We start from the raw sequence: 19,284 nt of genomic DNA, 5'->3' as shown, positions 1-19,284 counted from the left end.
TTTAGCTAATAAAAATTAGAATTGAAAGATCATATTTTTAGAGGCTTAATTACAATTGGCGAATTCGATTATGTTAGCGACCGAACTACATATGTTAATTCGTAAGTGTTAATTCCCGACCGTAGGATTAATAAGTGCTTTAATTATTCGACCTAGTTTGTTTATTAATGGATTGTTTGTATTTCTTGGTTTGGTATAAGCATGGTGGACCGAACGTATGCCCTAGACTTTAATTTATCTATGAAAAACCTTATTTTCATTATTGTCATTCTTTAGTTAATTAATCATCAAATCACTCTTCGTTAATTGAAATAGTTTATAATAATTAGGCAAAAACTAATAGAACATGTCTCCTTGTGGGATTCAACCCGTATTTGCCAAGTCTCTGTTAACAACAGACACCGTGCACTTGCGGTATAACTTTTTATTCATCAAGTTTTTGGCGCCGTTGCCGGGGAGACGGCTAGATTTTATTAGTTTTAGTTTGATTGTTTGAACTGTATTGTTTCCATTGTCCCATTGGAACTTCTAGTTTTAATTGGGTTCTCATTGCTTTCTTTTCTTTTTGTTTATGCCTAGGTCAAAACGAACAGGTGATTTGATCCCTACGGATCCGGACTTGGACAAGACCGTTAGGCAACTCAAAAACAAGGGAAAGGAAAGCAGAAAAAGACCCACTCACAGAAGAGCTCTACAACATAGTCTGGCATTCTCAAAGAGATGACTAATAATAGGTCTCGTAATTCTTACGGGGTACCACCCCAAGATGGCATTCCAACGGGTCTTAAAGTGCCAGCAATCACTGCAGAGAACTTTGAAATTAAACCCGCATTGCTCATAATGGTCCAACAAAATAAGTTTAGCGGCCATCCTACTGACGAGCCAATTAATCTCTTGCAATGATTTCAGCAATTGTGTTCCACTGTTCATCACAAAGGAGTCACTCAAGATCAATTGAGAGTGATGTTGTTTGGATTTTTCCTTCGCGATAGAGCTCAAAAATGGTTGAATACCGTTAAGGAGACGGAGTGGAGCAAAATTTCTCAAGCATTCCTCAAAGAGTACGTATTTCCCTCCTAAAAAAACTGAAAAGATTCAACATCAAATATCAACATTTTCTGAAGAGTCGGGGGAATCTCTTAGGGAAGCATGGGATAGATTCTTAGATTTTCAACGATCATGCCCGCATCACAATTTTGAGAAGTGGAATCTTGTTCGTATTTTCTATAACGGGCTAGAACCCGAGACTAAATGTATTGTTGATTCTGCCGCAGGTGGTGTTTTCCTTGACAAGACAATCGAGGAAGGGTATGATTTTCTTGCAAATCTTTCAGATAATCGTTTCTCTTCTCCAAGAACGCGAGCAAAGAAAGGGAAGATGGAAGTTGAAGCTTGTTCAATCTTGACCTCTCAGATGGCTCAATTAACTGCAAAGATTGATGCATTACAGGCTACTCAGGACTCCTCTCTTGTATCTGTTAATGTTGTGTCTTCTCAACCTCTGCAAACTAATTTTTTTGTGAATTGTGTGGTATACAGGGTCACTTTGGATATCAATGGGCTCAGAATTCTCAAGATACCAATCAGATGGAGCAGGGGAATGCCTTTCAACAAAGGCAACCAAATGACCTATATTCTAACACATTCAATCCAGGTTGGAGGAATCATCCCTACTTCTCATATAAAAGCAACAATGTTCAAAATCCTCAACCTCAGCAAGAGTGGTCACAGCCTCAGAACCCTTAGCCTCAACAATATGCTACAAGGCCTCAACTCAACCAACAAGGAGCCTCTCATCATGCTCCTCCGGGTTTCAATAGACCACCTTAACAACCTACTCATGGAAATGCTAGCACTCAAGAGCCGCCTATGTCTGACCTCATGAGAATGATGACATCCATGAAGCAAAACACTAAAGATAGCATCAAGGAGTTGAAAAATACGACAAAGCATTTGGAGAACCAAATCGCACAAGTCACAGGTACAAATATTCAAAGGCAACCTGACCACTTACCAGGACAGCCTGTCCCTAAGGAAACCGCTAATGCTATCACTACTCGTAGTGGTGTTAGCTATGAAGGGCCCCAAATGCCTATTGATGATGCAAATCTTGAGAAGGAGAAGAGTGAGGTTGTAGAGAAGGCCTTGGATGATGTTCCCACCTCGAAGGATGGGAAGGCTAAAACAAGTGAGGTTGAGAAAGAGAAAAAGAAAGGTTCCGAGCCTCCATCCGTCGAGCCAAAGCTACCATTCCCACATCGGATACAAAAGAACAAGGTAGATCAACAATTTGGTAAGTTCTTGACTATGGTCAAGAACCTTGAGGTAACTCTTCCTTTTACTGATTTGGTCTCTCTAGTTCCAATGTATGCAAAGTTATTAAAGGAAATGATTACTAAGAAGAAAGACTTTGGTGATGTAGAAACAGTTGCTCTAACTGCAGAGTGTAGTGCAATATTGCAAAATAAATCCCCACCTAAGCTTAAGGAACCTGGTAGTTTTTCCATCCCATGTCATGTAGGTGCATTATTCATCGCTAAAGCTTTATGTGACTTAGGTGTTAGTGTGTCTGTTATGCCTCTTTCTATCTGTAACAGGTTGAATATAGGAGCTTTAAAATGCACACATATCACTTTGCAAACGGCGGATCGTTCTACCCTTTAGGTGTTTTGGAGGATGTCCCCGTTCGGGTTGGGAAATTCTTTATTCCAGTTGACTTTGTAGTTTTGGATTGGAGGAGGATAGTTTTAGGTAGACCTTTCATGTGTATTGCAGGTGCTCAGGCTCCGTTTATGTTAGTTTTTAGGCACGTTTATGTTAGTTTTAATACCTTTTTCTTAGTCTTTTTGGTCGATTCTGGGGTCATATTTGCATAATTCATCATATATCACTCTATTACGCTTCGTTTGTGTATTTATTAATGTTTCAGGTGATTTTGTAGTCATTTGGACGCTTTCAAAGTGTTTGGAGATAATTCGAATGATATTTGAATGGAAATAGATGGATCGAGTTCATTGACCGAGAGATTTATGCTCGTGGATGTTGTCTCTAAGGATTATATGCATGGGAATTGAATATATCATTCACAAGGATCAATACGCACTTTTCGGAATTGAATTTGAGTTAGGAACAAAGGAAAACGAAGGCTTGCAAAGTATCAAAAAGGACCTTGGTGCATTGTTTCAACCATATCTCGAGTTCTACAAATCGGATTGAGGCGATTCAAGTTGAGTTAGAAACTAGACTTCAAGAGCTTTCCAATGATAGGTTGCATGTTTTCATACAATTCCTAGCCCGATGGAAATCTATCGGCCAATGGTCGTTGTCGCAGCCCTTGATCACTCGACCATCGGTCATCCATCGGGCGATGGGTCTGGCGTACGGGAAACTTGTTTTCCGTCGAGCATAATTCTCGCGACCAATTAAAAGATGACCTTTGTTATTTTTTTTCCTTATTTTATTTTATCTATTTTATTTTTACTTAGGATTAGGCTTTAATATAAATATAAATACTTGAGAGGATTTTATTTTCTTTTTTTATGTTTATTTTCTAGGTTAAATGCTTCTTAATTTTTTTTTCTCTCCATTGTTGAACCCTAGCTTTTCATTCTCCATTAATTTAATCGTTGAGGTATTTTCATTCAATTTTTTGTTCTTTATTTATTTTATTAATTACGAATTCAAGTTTATTTATCTCTTTTGTTTTGTTTATTTCAATTATGAGTGAGTAGTCGTTTTCTAGGGTTAAGTAAGGGAAGCCATGTTTATACCATGATTATTTGTGCTTAATTATTTATAAATTTATGAATTAGGGTTTGAATAATTCCAATTTATTTGTGCTTTATCGTTTGATTTATGTAATTGGCCAATATCATGAGTTAATTATTTAGCTAATAAAAATTAGAATTGAAAGATCATATTTTTAGAGGCTTAATTACAATTGGCGAATTTGATTATGTTAGAGACCGAACTACATATGTTAATTCGTAAGTGTTAATTCCCGACCATAGGATTAACAAGTGCTTTAATTATTTGACCTAGTTTGTTTATTAATAAATTTTTTGCATTTCTTGATTAGGTATAAGCGTGGCGGACCGAACGTATGCCCTAGACTTTAATTTATCTGTGAACAACCTTATTTTCATTATTATCATTCTTTAGTTAATCATCAAATCACTCTTCGTTTATCGAAATAGTTTATAATAATTAGGCAAAAACTAATAGAACCGGTCTCCCTGTGGGATTCGACCCGTATTTGCTAATTCTCCGCTAACAACAGACACCGTGCACTTCCGGTATAACATTTTATTCATCAATGTTTTATAGAGAGTGTTACTCTAAAAACATTTGGAAAAACCATTTATCATAAGATGAACCATTCAGGTATAAGAGTAATTTAAAATTTCATGCAATTTTTTAACACTCCGTTTGATATTTAATTGTTGTTTAGAATTAATTAATGAGTCCATTCGATCCTTGGAATATTCAAAATAGTGTATCAAGACCAGTCTTGGTAAGGAAACACCTATTAGGTGAACGTTGAATATTATAATCGTAAATTATCCCTAATTGTGGTCATTTAAACGATGGAAGATTAATGACCATTTAGATTAGTGTGTAGTTTGATTATAGCACCGTTTCTTGTGCTACAAGGAAATGATCGTCATGAATCATTTGCACAGGTATTGGTTTAGAACCATACTGGATCGACCTATGAGAATACATTAAGAGATTAAAAATCGTCATAAGTATACTTTTTATTATTGCTATCAGAACCTTTTTCCTCGACCATGAGTATTGTGAGCTTTCTTGTTTGAGTACTAGTCCGCTTTGATGATTGTCAAACGTATGCCGTAATAGGGGATTATAACGGCATCACTCGGGCGGCTAGGTCCTCTCAGTAAGAGAAGCTACATTACAAGAGTGGAAATGTCCCCCAATTAAAATAGGGAAGATGTCTTTAATGTTTACAAGGCCTCTCGAATAGCGAGATTGTGAAAAAGCATGGTCATGCTCAGATGGATTTTAGAAATCATTTGTTTATTAACAATCAGACTCGGTATCGAGAAACACTTATGGACGTAATAAGGATGAAAAATAAATCTTACCTTATAGTTCATGAAGAGGCATTAAGCAACATAGGAAAAGGGCTATACACTAAAAGCACACTTGTCTGGAAGGACAAGTGGGAGATTGAAAGGAATAGTGTCTTTCGAACAAGTGTATTATTCTGATAGTGGGTTCTGAATTATTAGAAAGCTAATATATTCAGTAAGGTCAAGTGGTCTGAATGACTAGGTGGAGGCCGCTTCCGATCAGTAATATTAATTACAGCTTAATCTTGACTGTACCCTTCGGGTCACACCCAAGCAACCAACGAGCCAAAGCGACGAATTAATTCAGAAGGAATTAATGAGTCGACCGAGTAATATTTATTTAGACGTCGGAAATTTGAGCTAAGAGCGTCGAAACCGAGCGTCGGAAGTCGAGTCAAAATAGTAAAAGACGAGATGTGAAAATAGTAATAAACAGCGTATTTCCCAAAATACCCCTAGAAATGGAGTGCCCCGAGCAAACCGAGTGCTAGGGGCACAATGCGTAGCATGGTGGCTAGCATGCACACCATGCCGAGCCTTGGCTGGCTGGTGCGTGCTAGTAGCCAAGTGCACACACAAAGCAAGCCTCGACACCAAGCCTCGACAACAGCCCGCACTTGGAGTGCGCGGCTTGCTGGCCGAGAACAGCAGCAACCCGCAACACTTGGGTGCGAGGTGGCTGGGCTAAGACTAAGGAAGCAACAATGAGAATTCGACTTGGGTGCCTTGGTGCCCAAGTGGGAGTTGACATGCGGCGCAAGGTGAGAGAGAGAGTAGGGAGCAAGTTTGGTCCCCCCTCTCTATGTGGTCCTCACTTGCTCTCTCATGTATAGTTGATACTTGTTGATTTATTACTAGCTTGCTTAAATAATTTTATTTTAGCTTTAAAATAAAATGTGAAAATCTCACTATCCCACATTGATGGGAGAGACAATCATACTCTCATCATTTCCTATAAATACCCAAGTAGGGGCATTAAAAATGATGCTTGAGTAAGAGTTGGAATGGGGATCACTAGTAGTGAAAACCTTTGAACTCAAGAGTTGAAAAAGGTATCACCTTTTTGAAAGCCTTTGAACTCAATTACTCGGGTTTTTCGGTCGGGTCTTGCTAACCCTAAGAAATTGGACCTAGTCGGTGATCGTGTTGCTGGTGGATCATCGTTGGAGGCCTTCGTAATTTCGAGGCTAGCTTTCAAGTAAGAGCCCTAGTGGTCTGGCGAAGTACGCTCCAAAGGTAATCTTATTACCTTAACCTTGTCATTAAGTTAATTTTTTTTTTTATTGTTTTATTTATTGCGAGTGCGGTTTTGTTTTTGTGTTTGTTTCCGCGGTGGGTCGGACTCACCAAACCCCAACACAACTTAGGGTTTCATATTCATGTAGTAGAACAAAGATGAACAAAGAAATAGATATTATACCTAAAATGAGTTTGAAACCTTGGTAATATGAATTAATAGTGGGAAACAAACAAATAAAACACTCTATTGCAAGTTCTTTAGCCAAAAAAAAAAAACACCCAAAATTTTCAATGAACAACAAACATCATCACAAAAAATAGATATATGTGAAAAGCAGGGCCGTAGCAAGCCCAGGGCAGGTGGGGTAACTTCGCTGGACCTTGGGACCAAAAGCCCAACTTCAGTTTAATACAAGGCCCCAAAAATAATATTTAAAAAAAACAAAAAAAATAAAAGAAAGCAGGTTGAAGCGTATATAGAGTAAAGCAATTGAGTTTCAGAATTTCAAACGCCAAATTTTCACTATTCAACTTTCTTCTTCCCTAAATTTTCTCCCAAAATATTCACTTTCCTAAGTGAATTTGATAAACAAAAAAAACTGTCATCAATTCAATTTATCCCTTTTTTTTTCGGTAATTAAATTTTCTCAAATGTAGTATCTCTTTTCATATTTTAGTCAGATTAATTCCTTTTCCTTTGTGATTATGATATACGGTAATTTTATCATTCATTTTCAATTGTGTTTATCTAATTATAATCTTCTTTGTATATCATACTTTAATTTTCAAAATCTATTTTTTATATTAATTTTTCATAATCGGCACAACTACTTTCAATCAAGAATTATGAAATTGGTGAAAAATCTAATTGCATTGATTGGCTGTTCGTTTGAATATTCTAATTGCTTCGACCATTCGACGAGAGCTACAAGCCTACGAGTTCATCCTTTCATAAAAAATGCTAGTATGCTACTTACAAGGTTAATTCTTTTTTTTTTTTTTCAAAAACAAAAAGGTTAATTCCTATTTAATTTTGTAATTTTATATTCTTTCATTCATAAATCATAATATAATTATGTAATTTAATTTTTCATTTGGTTAATTTACCAATTTCGTACCAAGTCATTTGTTTAATTGCTTCAATAATCAGGTGTTTTTGTTCTTTTCTATACTTATTACAGTAATTTATTACTCCCTCCATCCCCTTTTGATAGTCCCTTATGGTTTTTTTTTCACGGGAATTAATAAACACAAAAAAGAATAGTTAAATACATTGAAAATGTAAATTGACATTGGGTATACAAAAACGTAGAGAGATAAAGTAATAAAAGTACATGGGAAAACAAAATTTACATGGGAAATTTAAATTTGCACAAATATTGTTGCAAATTGGAGGAAATTTTGATAAAAAATTAATGTTAATGGTTGTTGGAAAAAACAATTGGAGTGAAAATTTTAGGACTAAAATTTGTCCATAAGGGACTATCAAAAGGGGATGGAAGGTGTATTGGTTTTGTACTTTTGTTTGATAGAAGGTTGCCTAGAAAATATTTATCTAGTAATGATAAGAGAATAGAATTTTTTTTTTTTTCACATACCCAATATTTTTTTAAAATAAACTATGTGAATTAGGGCTCAATTTATGACATCGCCCCGGGCCATAGAAATCTCTGAAACGATCCTGGTGAAAAGTACAAGCAACGAGTATTTGGTGGTGAAATGAACAACAAACATCATCACAAAACACAGGGGAAAATACTATGTGGGGCCCACTAACGGTTTTTTAGATGGCGTAATTGGTGGTGAAATCAAAATTTTTGGTTTTTTTGTAGTGTAAAAAAAAGTTTTAAATTTTGTGGTGTTATAATCAAATTTTTGTGCTATTTTTTGGTGTTATTTTCTAAAATTTCCTTATATATTTGTATTGATGATCATATACATTTCTTAGCCCATAATCATAAGCTTGACGTAATTAACTAATCAACATGACAACATTATATAAATTTAAAGTCGATAAATCAAACTAACATAAATAATACTACGGGTAATCACTTTTTTAGAGGTAAACTAAATACAAAGAATAGGCAATAAGAATAATGCAAGTAGTTTAATCTTTTATTTCTTTTTTTAATTTTTTTTTTTGACAAAAGCAAATTATATTAATAAAATAAGAGTTTACAATTACGAAATAAAAATTAAAACTTACCACTACATGGCTTTTAACATTTAAGCCTTTACAATTTTTAAAACTAAAACAAAATTATATAACTGGGGTTGGCCGGATACGTTGCAGATTAGGTACTCCTTATAGAAGGAAGAGTGGATACCTACTTTAAAACACAAAGAGAGCATAGAGTACAAAAACTGTTCGATCATGGCTAGATTAACCTTACTTGATGGGATCAGCTTATTACCAAGTAAGGCCTTCAAGGAGATCACTTGGACATGTGACCTTTCATTCATAAGTTGTTCTTGGTGGCAAGAAAGCTTTGACAACGTCGAGGCTCGAGAAACCCCAAAACAAAGTTTGGGCGCCTGCTTCGGATAGAAAATTTCAAGAGTAATGATCACTACAAAGAAGGGGACAGAATGACAACAATAATTCCAACATAACACATACTTCACTCTAGCCATGGTCGACATCTTGTTCTTCCCCCAAAAAACAATTAATAACGCTCTCAACACTACAACAAAACCAAATCCTTAAACAAGGGATCCAAACTCCCTCCGCACACAACTATCCAATAAACTATAGCCAATACAACCAGGGATACATGACAACAATCAAGAAATGCCAAAATAAACCATACACAAATTAAAAAGGTAAAGCAAACTCTAAATAACACCAAGAAAAAACATACTTAGGTAAGAAGACCAGATCGGAGAGCACCTTTAGGACTGAAGTTCCAAAATCATAATAGCAAAGAACCTCAAAACCCTAACCCTAACTTCACTGTTTCCATCAAGAACCATTCCTTACGGCGGCGTTAGGCCTAGCCATCCAGCTCAAGGATCCATGAAACCCTAACCCTAACTTTCGTGTTTCCGTCACAGGTCAAAATTACCAATGACATTTGACAGTGGTGTTAGGACTAGTCCTTAGACCTCTTGTTTTGCTGGAAAAATCCTTTGAACGTGAACCTTCCACTCTAAGATGGGTAATACCAGGCCTCTTGAATTGAAATCTTCTTACCCGGGAGAAACTCACAAACACTTTATAACCTGAGCTTGGCGTCGGCTCGGATTTTATTTTGTGGTGATGAAGACGCCTAAAACAAAGAAGAGGAAAGAAGACGAGGAGAAGGGAAGTAAGAGAAGAAGAGAAGGAGAGGAGGTGGAAATTCACCGGAGTTTCGGCGCCGCAGCCGATCTCCTACAAGTTCCTAGGGTTCTATGGGTTGGGGTTAGCAGAAGGCAGAAAGATTTGAGAGAGGGCAGAGAGTTTAGAGAGAGAAGTGTCAGTTTTCCGCTTGTAGAAAAAAAGGTTGTTTTACAAGGATCATGAAATTCATGTTTCATCATCTAGTTCATCACCAACCTCCAAGTTAAAACCCTAGTAATAATTCAAACTACATCACACACAAATGATCTCATCTTAATATTATGATCTCTTTACATAAAAATACATAATACAAACAACTACTTATAAAAAAAAAACCAAAAAAACACACCCAAAAAATAATACAAAAAAGGATAATATATTAAAGATAAATGCCTTCATTAAACATGATCGATTAGTATTTATATAATAATAAGAAGAATTTTAAGCAAACTATAAGTAGTAGCTTAATTAATTAATGATTTAAAGGAATTGTTGATATCATTATTGTCAATGATCATGTCATTCTTCTTGGCGAAACTATGCTTGTTGTTATGCATCCAAACTTTCAAAACTATCCTTTTAATCCCAATTTTTTCACAAAATTGTTGCACAACATTCTGCTCTTATCTTTGAATTTTCCACCCAACTTTCTCAGCAAATTCCAATATTTTCTCCTTTTGTTCTTGACTTAACTTTGTCCTAAACCTCTTCTTAACCCCTTGATTCAGATTATGATTATGATTATGATTATAATGATGATTACTATGATCATAAGTAGTCATGTTGTTGACTCTTAATGACCTTGGGACAATTTGCCCTGAAATTATAAGGTACCCTACACCATTTCCCCCAAAATGACCTTTCTACCCTTATTGTTAAGAAAGTGTGGAGGAGTGGTAGAAGGATAAAATGGGGAATATGATGAATTATGTGATGGAATCATCACATTCATATTCATGTTAATGTTATGTTCACCTTTAAATTCTTTTCTATGGAAGTTTCTATGACAGTTACAAACAGAACAAATGAGAGACTCAATACTACCTTCTTCACCACTACTTGGCACAAACTCTCCACATCCATCTCTTGCATTTCCTCCCATACATGCTGCATGATTCTTTTGGCATTCTTTGTATCTTACCATCATCATCTCCTTCTTCTTCATCGCTTTCGTGCTTGAATCATCATCATCGTTGTCGTTGTTGTCGTCGTTATTACAATGTGAATGATTTTGTCCATGGAGACTACGATCATCATCTTCATCTATAACCGCGGTAGTAGCCGTAGTAGTGGTTATAGTACTATTGGTTGTAGTACCATTGGAATTGTTTGATGGAAGGATTACGTTGTTGTTGTTGTTATATTGGTTTTGGGTTGATGATGATGATGGGTCATGGTTATGATGATGATGGTAGCGATGATGAGCCGTGGTACCATGATGATAACCATGAAATTCAACATAAGCACTATATATAGGCATTGGGATCTCCACTTCTTTCTCATGACTTAGTTCCATCTTTTTAATACAAGGATTTTTAACTAAAAGGAATTAAAAAAGAAAATAAAAATTTAAAACAAAAAAGGGTCGAAGAAATAATAGAAAATTTTCTTTGAAACTTCCTTTTTTTTTTTTTTTTTTTTTTTTTTTTTTAAACCTCTAATTTATGTAATTGTACTCCCTAAATAGGGGGGGGGGGGGGGGAAGAAAAAGTATATGGGAAAATTAATTGGTTGACAAAATGCAAGATCTTGTCTTGAATGAGGTATTCAAAAAGGGTATCTAGCTATCTTAGGTCTCAATTTCACTACTATATTTCATGTAACCTATCACATTAAAAAATAGTGGAAAAACTCCATTTTATCTATTTCTCTGTTACAATGTAAATAGAAAAACAATTTTTTTTTTTTAAAATACATATTATTTTAGTAACATATAGAAGTAAATTTTTCTTTAATGCAAAACTTTAGAGAGGATAGATATTATGTTGTACTTGAAAGAAAAGTTTTTATGTAAGGGAATAAAAAAAATAAAATATGGGCATGCTAAAATGAAATGAATAATATAAAATATAGTTTAAAATAAGTAAACTTACTTTATATGTTTAAACTAGTTGCTAAGGAAATGAAACAAAGAGAGGTTTTTAGAGAGCGTTTAGAGGAGAAGAAAATAGTTTTGTAGTGAAGCTCAAAAATAGTTGCTAAGATAAATAGTGTTGAATGAAGTGAATGGCCTAAAAAGGAGATAGATGAGAGAGGTTGAGTTTTTAAATTTGTTGTTTATTATTGTCTTTAATTTATACCAAAGTTTTCTTAGAAACAGAGGAGAATAGTGATTTTCTATATTAAGGGTGAAAAATAAATAAAAATAAATAAAAATAAATAAATTGTCTTTGCTTTGCTTGCAAAATCAGACATCAAGTTTACGCAATTTCTTCCATCAGGATTGTGTCGGTGAATAGTAGAGAGGACAATAATTTTTTTTTTCAATTAATAGAAAATACATTAGGGATGATATTTATGCTTAATGATTATGGGCCTGTTCACATTTGCTGAACTGAAATGATTGGAGCTGAACTGAACTAAACTGAGCTGAATTGATTGGAGCTGAATTGAACTGAATTGAATTGAGCTGAAATGAATACTTTATGAGAGAGGAAAATTAAGAGCTGAATTGAACTGATTGGAGCTAAACTGAACTGATTAGAGTTGAACTGAACTGAAATTAATTAAATGTGATCAGACTCTATATACAACCTCCGTTAACTTTTAGTTGCAACTTTGGGGTATTATTTGTGAGATATAAAATATTTCAAATTTGCAACTAAAAGTTAACGAAGGTAGTATCTTTTTTACCCATACATACCTAATCATTGAATTTAATATTGGAAAAATTGAAATAAACAATCCCACCTTTGCTTGATCTGCTCAAAACGAGCCCACCTTTGCATATTTAGGGAACAAGCCCACCTTTGCCCTCTATTTTCTCAAAACAAGCCCTTGACTGGTTTTGTAAGTTAGCAACCGGTTTTAGAAGGTGACTGCCACATGTCACCTTCTAATTGGTCCAATTTTATTATTTTTTTAATTTTAAAAAATAATTAAAAAAAAACTTTTCTCTCCTCCCCCATATCTCAACCACTGCCACTGCCGTCCATCCCTCCTCCGACTGCCGCCCCTGCGCTTCCCCCCCAGTCACCGCCACTGCCACCTTTCCCCCCTTCGGTTGCTGCCCCTGACCTCCCGGCAGCGACAACCACCCCTCAACCACCTTCATTCACCCTGAATCCCACCCGCAACCTCCCCTCATTCCCCCTGAAACCTTCACCCACCCCTATCACACTGGCTCGCCGCCCTAACTCACCCAAAAAACCACCAACCCACCCCCCTTAACTTACCTCCACCACTTAAAAGTCCCACCTAAAGAACCCACTCAATTGGAGCATTAATTACTAATTGCTTCTGCTTGTGCGCCAAATTGGTGATTTGGGGGTTCGCAAATTGTTTGCAAGTGACTTGTGGTGTTGCTGCTGTTATTTGGTGCGATTATTGCAGCTTGCGGTGTTTGGCAGAGGTGGTGTGTGCGGTTCGGTGGTGGTGCTGGGTGAGTGCAACAGGTGAGTTGTGGGTGTGAAGGTGATGTGAATGATTGCGGTTGATGAAGGTCGGAGATGAGAGGTGACGGTGGTGGTTGATGTTGTTGTTTGGAGGTGTATTGTTGCTGAGAAGGTGATGCGGTGGCTTTGGTTGCGGTGAGGAGTGGTGAGAGGAGCAGGGATGGTAGTGTTGGTGGTGACAGGGAATGCACGTGGCCTGGGAAATGGGTGGTGAGGTGAAGCCGTGGAGGAGAAAGAGTTTTCTAAAAAAAAAAATAACCTGCTCAATAGGTCATAGGTAAAAAGGCTTGTTTTGAGAAAATATAGGGCAAAGGTGGGCTCGTTCCCAAAATATGCAAAGGTGGGCTCGTTTTGAGCAGGTTGAGCAAAGGTGGGATTATTTATTTCAATTTTTCCTTTAATTTTTTTGCACTAAATGGTTGCACCTAATTTAGAAACCATAGGTTAAATAATCAACCAAAATTGGGATAAATAAGTAGATATACATAACATGTACTCTCTCTATTTGTTTTCGACATTTAGCATTTAACACTTGTTAATTTATTAGTATTTTAATTACTAATAATAATATATGAACTTGTAAATGTTAACATTATATATATATATATATATATATATATATAGGCTAATAACACAGGATGCGGTACTATTAATTATTTTTTTTTAACATGAAGTAATAATATCATTAAATAATAGTCATATGACATCTATAATAATAAAGATTTATAAATCACAGATTTTGTGAAAATATCATAACTTTTACAATCAAAATCATAACTAATTTGCATATATGACATAGCTCATACTCAACCGCTACAAGTTGAGACCTCCGCAATCTGCGCTGATGTTTTGATCGACCGGTTGATGACAAATCCCAAACCCATAGGAATCCAAACAACCTTCCCAATTATTATAAGAACCCTACAAATAAAATTCTCATCCATGGATGAGAATCAAAATCCCAAAAAATTTGAAAAACCCAAAAAATTGGGACTAACTCTTACAGATGGAAAGAACAAAACAAACAAACCAAAACAAAAAACTAAATTGAATTCAAGAAAAAGGATCGGAAATAATCTAATTTCCGGATAAATTAAACTGTTCTGGCCGAAACGGCGAAGAAAACTAAAACCTTAAAAGAGAGAGAAGAGAGAAAAAAAAAGAAAAATTCAAAATATGAATTTTAACATTTTTAAAATTTGAACTAATGACCATGTATTATCGCCAATGTATAAAATATATATATGTGACATATTATTAGATTTATTTCACAGTCTAGTTTTAAATTATTAATTATTTTAATATTTTTTAACTCATATTTTAAAATATTAATATATTAAAAAATGTAATTGTTCAAACTAATGTAAAGTCAAAATTTAATTAACAAAAGAAAACAGAGAGGAAGTACAATTGAAAGCTAAATTTAGAATAAATGAATAATATCATCATTTAGCTGTTACATTACATGCCATGCGACAAAGAAAATGAAAGGTAAGAAAAGCAACATGCATGAAATTATGGATAATACAACCATATATACTACAATTGTTGCATTTTTAGCTAAAAAAATTAAAGTGTAAAGATGTAGTGGTGGAATTATTTATACTTCAAATGCGTTGTGGTTGGATTCATACTTTAGACTCTAGATATACTAACTAAGGAATTAGTTTTTAAATACTTGCTCCATTTCTTCATGCGCGGGCTTTTAGGAGAAATTGGAGAAAGAAATAAAATATGAAGGTAGTGGGGTTGGTGGAAAAATAAAAAATTGTAAAAAGCAAAAGTAGTGGAGAATTGAAGGAAAGAGAATATGAAATAAATTAATATATGTTAAATATTCACCGATAGGAAGCCTTTTAATCAGTGAAAAGAAAAGCAAAGAAGGAGTAAAATGGGATGAGTAAAATTGTAGTGTAGTAGTATTATTGCATCGTAATTCTTGCATGACATCCTATATATATATATATATATATAGCTAAGACTTCTATACTAAGAGTACAATCAATCATGCTCATATATTGCCATATAAGTTCACAAGACTTTGAACTTATATGGACATTGTAAAATCAAATCAATAATTGGTAATTTGGCATTCACCTTATTTTCTAACACTCCCCCTTGAATGCCCATACTCATACAGAAAAGGTATATGTTGCCTCATTAAAAACCTTGCTAGGTAAAACCCTATGGGATAAAAAACCACAGCTAGGAAAAAGAGTACCACGATATTGTATTTTATGTTTTGGTATACTGCCTCGTTAATAACCTTGTCAGGAAAAAGCCATTGGGATAAAAACCTGATCGAAAGGAAAAAGAGTGAAGTACATATAATACTCCCCCTGATTTCAGCATAGTTCACGAAGATGACGCATTCTGATTTTGTGAACTAAATGCTCAAATTTCTTCGAAGGAAGTGATTTGGTGAACAGGTCGGCAAGATTGTCACAAGACTGAATTTGCTAGATATCTATTTCCTCGTCCTTGCAAATCATGTGTGAAGAACAGTTTTGGGGCAATATGTTTTGTTTTATCTCCCTTAATATATCCTTCAGTTACTTGAGCAATGCATGTTGTATTGTCCTCAAATATGATGGTTGGGTATTATGTTATTGCGTTCATTCCACACTCATTTTGGATATTACTAATCATCGACCTCAGCCATACACATTCTCGTCCTACTTCATAGAGGGCTATTAATTCTGCATGAATTGAGGATGTCGCGGTCCATGTCTGCTTTGTTGATTTCCATGATATTGCAGTGCCGCCATAAGTGAACACATATCCATTTTGTGACTTGGAATTTTGAGGATCCGATAAGTATCCAACATCTGCGTACCCAATGAGAGCAGCATCTTGTTTTGGTTGATAATATACACCACGGTCTTGTGTCCTTCGTAGGTACCGGAATAAGTGTCAAACTCCCTTCCAATGCCTATAATCCTATATGTTGGTGCATTTCTGTCCCTCGTAGGTACCGGAGAAAACTATGTCGGGTCTTGTGTTGTTAGCTAAGTACATTAAGGCTTCATTTTCTTCTCGGGGTCTGAATGGATCATTTTTCATATTCATTGAACGAACAACCATTGGAAAGTTTGTTGGAGTTGCTTTGTCCATGAAGAATCTTTTCAAAACTCTTTCCGTATAGTTTGATTGATGGACAAAATTATCGTGACTCAAGTGCTCAATTTGTAGTCCAAGGAAAAATTTAGTTTTCCCAAGGTCTTTCATCTCAAATTCTTTCATCAAGTATTTTTCAGTTTTCTCGAGTTCACTTGGTGTTCCAATGATATTCAAATCATCAACATAAACTGCAATGATAGCGAATCCTAATTGTGATCGCTTTATGAAAACACAGGGACTAACTTGGTTGTTCTTGAATCCTTCTCTCATAAGGTATTCACTGAGACGATTATACCACATCCTTCTAGATTGTTTCAATCCATAAAGTGACCTTTTTAGTTTTATGGAAAGCAATTTTCTAGGCTTGTGGTTTTCTGGTAGTTTTAGTCCTTCGGGGACTTTCATGTAAATGTATGTATCAAGTGATCCATACAAATACGCAGTCACTACATCCATTAATCACATTTGTAGTTCTTTTGTGACTGTCAAACTTACCAGAAATATTAATGTAGTTGCATCAACTATAGGAGAATATGTTTCTTCATAATCAATCCCAAGATTGATTTTGAGAAAATCCTTAGGTTACAAGTCTTGCCTTGTATCTAACTATCTCGTTTTTCTCATTACGTTTCCTCACAAATACCCATTTGTATCCAATGGGTTTTACACCGGCTGGTGTAAGGGTTATTTTTCAAAAAACTTCTCGTTTTTCAAGTGACTTTAACTTAGTTAGCATTGCCTCCTTCCACTTTGGCCAATCACTTGTGTTGACATTCTTCTACTGTTCCATGTTCAACATCATTTTCATCAAATACAATGCCGATTGCGATGGAATTTGCAAATATTTCATCAATGATAACATCTTTCCTATTCCACTAAGTCTTTGTAGAGACGTAATTCATTGAAATTTCATTGTTATCGATGTTTTAAACGTCTTGTTCATTCCCCGTAGGGTTGTCTTCTTGTTCGTGCCCTATTGGATTATCATCATTTTCTTTACTTTCATCCACATTTGGTCTTTAATTTCTTGACCTTCTGACGGGGGAACATCATAAGTCTCATTTTCTATTCCATCCAAACTTTTCAACTTTCTTTGTTTAGAATCTTTTGAACCAAGTGGTCTCCCACGCTTTCTGCGTGCTTTAGATTCACTTTCTATGACCTTATTACCAGTTGGAATCTCAATACGTGCAGGGGCATTTTCTGCTGGTATATGTGATTTCGTCACCTTCTTTGTGTCTACATGTAGACACCTAAAAATGTCTCCCCAAAACCAAACCCGATGATGAACAACCTTTCACCGCCATTATTGGTCGGGTTGTGTATTTAATATTGGAGTGCTTAAATACATATTTCCATTTCATAAACCAACCAAAATTCTATCCCATTTCCCTAAACCATAACTTATTTTCCTCTTTTCGAGCCTTTAAACCCAAAATAATTCATTTCGTGTCCTTTAAAATCATTCATTTCGTGTCCTTTTTATAAAAACGTTTAATCCAGTTGATTTTGGTTCATAATCTGGGTCCAATGATTTAATAATTGGATGGGGCTTGAAAAGAGCTTTCCAACTATATATTATAAGCCCAAATCCGAGTTATAACGAATAAGTTATAGCCAAAATATTAAGCCGAGCCCAAACTGAACCTAAGCCCACCTTACCTACGACCCAATGATCATGTGGAGGGTCCAAAATTATTTAATTCCATTTCTAAACCAATTAGGATTAATTAGAAACTTCTATAAGTTTCTAAAATATCTTAATTATCCTTTTTAAAAAGATAAGATTAAAGAGTTTGAAATTGAATAAAACTTTTTCTTTTTGAAAGTCCTATTTCTATCCGAGTTGAAAGACGTTCAAAGATAATCAGATATTATTTTCGTGCCTTATTTTTTTTATCCAAATTTTATATGTTTGGATATTCCTTGAAATTATCTTTCCAATGATATATTATAATATCAATTCCGAGCTATAACGGAAAAGATATGAATAAAATGTCAAACTCTATCCAAAACTGACACTGTCTCACTATTTTGGCCATATATTTTATTCTACAAAATATTTTTATCTGATTTTAATTGGGTTAGAAAGTAGACTTCAAGATATTTCCAACTATATCTTATTTATCTTATTCCAATATCTGGATCAAAAGATATGATAAAAACAAAAACCGCAAAAACTGCAGTCTATCGAGTTTTATTCCGATTTAATTCGGATCTTATCTTTTTTTTCGACCCTTCTCTTTCTCTATAAAAAGAGGTCATATCTCCCCTTTTTCAATCATCAACAAGCTTGATCATCAAATAATTCTCTTCTCCCTCTTTAGCCTAAACACTAGCCTCCCGATTCTTTCACTATTCCTTCCTTTAAGAACTCCAAGGAATCCATATAATAACCAAAGTTCTATACTTAAACCAAGGCGTGAAAGGTAAAACTGACTGAGGGTTTGGACTAAATACACTCTACTTTTTATTTAATTTAATTGTTTCAATTTGATTTATATTTTAATTGAAGTTACTAACAGTTTATTCATGATGTAGCAATTTAAATGAACGTGCGGAATGTGAGTAATTAATTAATTTAATTACTCTTATTTTATTTTAATATTGCTAGTATCATGATTAGTGTTATTTTATATTTTATTTGACTAACGCTATTATTGTTAAATTTCTTTTAACATTAATGTTTATTCTATTGTTATTATGATCACTATATTGCATGTTTAAAGGGAATATGTAATTGAAAATCACGCCTAATAATATAATTTGGACAACCGGTTTAAGTTCCTTTTTAATCTTGTTATTAATTCAAGTGATCATGATATTTTAGAATAATGTGTTACATTAATATTTAACCAATTTAGCTTAATAATAGTTTGGAGCAAATTGAATA

The 19,284-nt window shown here is 34.7% G+C and overlaps 1 protein-coding gene, 1 non-coding gene and 1 pseudogene across 2 annotated transcripts; 1 reads left to right on the top strand and 2 right to left on the bottom strand.

Moving 5' to 3' along the window:
- Positions 1-1,091: 1,091 nt before the first annotated feature.
- Positions 1,092-1,197, bottom strand: LOC145566136 (small nucleolar RNA R71). Its single transcript, XR_014095366.1, has one exon. It is a non-coding gene; the product is annotated as a small nucleolar RNA R71 (small nucleolar RNA).
- Positions 1,198-1,890: 693 nt separating this feature from the next.
- LOC145631300 (uncharacterized) lies at positions 1,891-2,664 on the top strand. The gene has a single exon (XM_081683384.1). It carries the CDS (start codon positions 1,891-1,893, stop codon positions 2,662-2,664), a length of 774 nt encoding a protein of 257 aa, XP_081539510.1.
- A 7,197-nt stretch (positions 2,665-9,861) lies between these two features.
- Positions 9,862-11,173, bottom strand: LOC145581606 (zinc-finger homeodomain protein 4-like; annotated as a pseudogene).
- Between the last annotated feature and the right edge of the window lie 8,111 nt (positions 11,174-19,284).

The sequence above is a fragment of the Chenopodium album genome, chromosome 1 (genome assembly GCF_948465745.1).
Source record: "Chenopodium album chromosome 1, dcCheAlbu1.1, whole genome shotgun sequence".
Classification (NCBI taxonomy): Eukaryota; Viridiplantae; Streptophyta; class Magnoliopsida; order Caryophyllales; family Amaranthaceae; genus Chenopodium; species Chenopodium album.
The sequence above is the reverse complement of the archived record's forward strand: the minus strand, read 5'-3'. Positions and strand labels throughout refer to the sequence as shown.

Excerpts from the sequence above, each read along its gene's own strand:
- LOC145631300 (XM_081683384.1), top strand. The coding sequence starts at position 1,891 with ATGACATCCATGAAGCAAAACACTAAAGATAGCATCAAGGAGTTGAAA.